The sequence below is a fragment of the Verticillium dahliae genome, genomic scaffold (assembly GCF_000150675.1).
Source record: "Verticillium dahliae VdLs.17 supercont1.4 genomic scaffold, whole genome shotgun sequence".
Classification (NCBI taxonomy): Eukaryota; Fungi; Ascomycota; class Sordariomycetes; order Glomerellales; family Plectosphaerellaceae; genus Verticillium; species Verticillium dahliae.
Window position 1 is genome coordinate 378,503 of NW_009276925.1, and position 2,511 is coordinate 381,013.

A 2,511-nucleotide genomic window follows, 5' to 3' on the forward strand; every position below is an offset into this window, starting at 1 on the left:
TTCATGCGTGAATGGAGGACACAGTAGCTCAAGGCAGGTACGCGAGGGAAAAGGCAGCTCTCAGGGTAGGAAGCGGCGGCTGGTTGTCGGCGGACGAAGCTGGCTGTCGGAGGCTCCTGGTGGCAGCGACCTGTGCCAACGCCTGTGCCTCTCTGTTTGACGAATAAATTGACTAGTGGGTGGGCAGGGGAATGCACAGAACCCTGGAGCTTTTGTGATGTCGTGTGCTCGCGGTGAGGTCACAGCTCGAGCTGCCTCCTTCCTGAACGGTCCAGTCGGGCAGAGAGGAGTTGTAGCGACGAACAGGACAGGGATTGTGGCCGGGGGGGGGGGGGTGGAATCCCATTATGCCGTGTCACTCTGTCGGTTCGTGCCTAGAAGTAGAGTGAAAGGCACGCTGTGACTACCGCTGGCATCCCCTGATTGCAACCCACCGTAACCATCATGTTAGCGGACGTGACCCCCACTGGCTGTCTCGGTGGACCCTTGCAGGACAGTGAAGGGGCTGCAGCTGCCAACAGCCGTCTTCAGACGTCAGTTGAGTTCCAAAAATTTCCAGTGCTTGGAAGCTTTCCTCCACGGATCATCAGGTCACCAGTTCGTGATCCCCTACGCCCGAGCTCGTTGCGCCGCCCAATTCACCGGGGAAACAACATCCCTCAGCACGCCTTCCAACCAGGGCCAACGGCATCCTCAGTCTTCGAACCCCCGAGCGAGCGACCTGCGACCGTCAAGCCTGACAGCAACGTCCCTCCAACCCGACAAAACCACACACCATGTACCGACATGCGAGCAGGCCGCTGCTCGGCCTCGGCCGCCCCAGCCTGGCGGTCATGTCCAGACAACAGGCCCGCACCTACGCAAAGAAGGATAGGCCAAACGCCAACAGAGCCGCCCTGCGGGCGAACCAGAGGGTCAACGACACGGCCGCTACCGCCCAGTCCGGCAACATGATGAAGCAGCAAAAGGAGGCCATCGAGCAGGCCACGACGCGCTACGCCGGCAGCCTCTTCCCAGGTATGTGCTGGGCTGACCAAGGAGTGAGAGAGAGAGAGAGAGAGAGAGAGAGAGAGAGAGAGAGAGAGAGAGAGAGAGAGAGAGAGAGAGAGAGAGACAGAGACAGAAGTACTCTTGCTAACACGTCTCCCGCCAGGCACCTTCATCCCCGTCCCCCTCTCCCGCGCCCCCCGCGCCCCGTCCGCCTTTCTCAGCTACCAGTACACCCGCATCAAGTCCTTCGCGAGCGACTTCCTGAGCACCTTTGTCCTGCGCTTCCAGTCCCGCCCGAGCTTCTTCAAGAAGCCCCGCGCCGACCTGTACCGCGCCCGCGCCCGCGCCGCCGGCACGGCGCTGCACGCCCGCCTCGGCCACGCCCTCGCCGCCGGCGACCGCGAGGCCCTGCGCGCCATCTGCACGCCCGCCCTCTACGAGACGCTCGGCGCCACCCTCGACAAGCGCAGCCGTCACGAGCGCACCACCTGGGACGTCGTCGCCACCCACCGCACCTGGCTCGCCGCCCACCGCGTCGGCGTCCTGCCGCCCCCCCTGCCCAAGGACACCATGATCCAGCAGGCCGTCGTCGCCGTCGACTCGACCCAGCGCCTCGACAGGGTCGACGTGCGCACCGGCCTCAGCATCCCCGGCGCCGCCCGCGTTCAGAGGCGCACCGAGTACCTCGCCATCACACGGAGGTGGAACGGCTCTACGTACGTGGCCGGCGATTGGAAGGTCATCGGGAACGCCAGCGAGACGACGTCCGAGTCTTGGGCCCAGGAGCAGGCCAGGATTGCTGCCATGGAGGCGGAAAATGCAGACAAGAAACTCAGGGAGGCAGGCATTCAATAGGTGGAGGCAGGTTCCAAGTGGCAAGAAAAGCATAGACAGGAAGGGAGCATGTAACAAATGTATACTATGTGCAATTACTCGATGATCTAATTTAGATATATAGGAGTCGGTGGTTTGCTCCACGGCCGAATCCAGACTAGGGAGGCTTTTCTCCCGCTCCTCTCATCGAAACAACATCCTCCCGCGAAGAGGTATGGCTGAGCATTCTTGACCAGCTGCAGCAAGTGTTCTTGGCAGGCAGAATTGGAGCCGACTTGCGTACATGTCAGCTTTGAAGCTGGTTGATCTGCCTGAATAACACTTGTGGTCGTCAGATGACGCTCAGAAGAACTTGCCGGCAGGCTTGGATCCGGCCTGCTCGTGCTCCGAGCTGACGTCGGCAATGTCGTCGCCAGAGCCGCTCTGGCGGTAGTGAGCCTGTTCCTCGGGGCTGGGGCCGAAGCCGGGGCCGTACGGCCGGTCAAGGGCGTCGAAGCGGCGGCCACTACGCTTGGCCTGGATGTATTGGAATGACAGGCGGCACGCAAGGGCGGCAAAGCCCCACACGATGCTACCGACAGGAGCCGCCACAAAGACGCCGAAGACGCTCCAGTCATCAGCGTAGAGACCTTCAGAGATGAGGAGAAGGTTGCCGGCACGATGAACGTCTCCATCGTAGTAGATGAC

At 61.8% G+C, this 2,511-nt stretch overlaps 2 protein-coding genes across 2 annotated transcripts in view; one reads left to right on the forward strand and one right to left on the reverse strand.

Annotated features, from left to right (window-relative positions):
* Positions 1-776: 776 nt before the first annotated feature.
* On the forward strand, positions 777-1,845 carry VDAG_02453 (uncharacterized protein; the record flags this gene model as incomplete). The annotated part of the gene is made up of 2 exons (XM_009653106.1): positions 777-1,017; positions 1,154-1,845. 2 exons carry the CDS (start codon positions 777-779, stop codon positions 1,843-1,845), a joined length of 933 nt encoding a protein of 310 aa, XP_009651401.1.
* Positions 1,846-2,166: 321 nt separating this feature from the next.
* The window catches only part of VDAG_02454 (urea transport protein), a gene marked incomplete at both ends in the record, with an annotated part of 1,760 nt that continues 1,415 nt past the window's right edge, over positions 2,167-2,511 (reverse strand). Inside the window, one exon of the mRNA XM_009653107.1 lies at positions 2,167-2,431. Coding sequence (XP_009651402.1) covers positions 2,167-2,431 — 265 coding nt within the window. The remainder of the gene's footprint in view (positions 2,432-2,511) is intronic.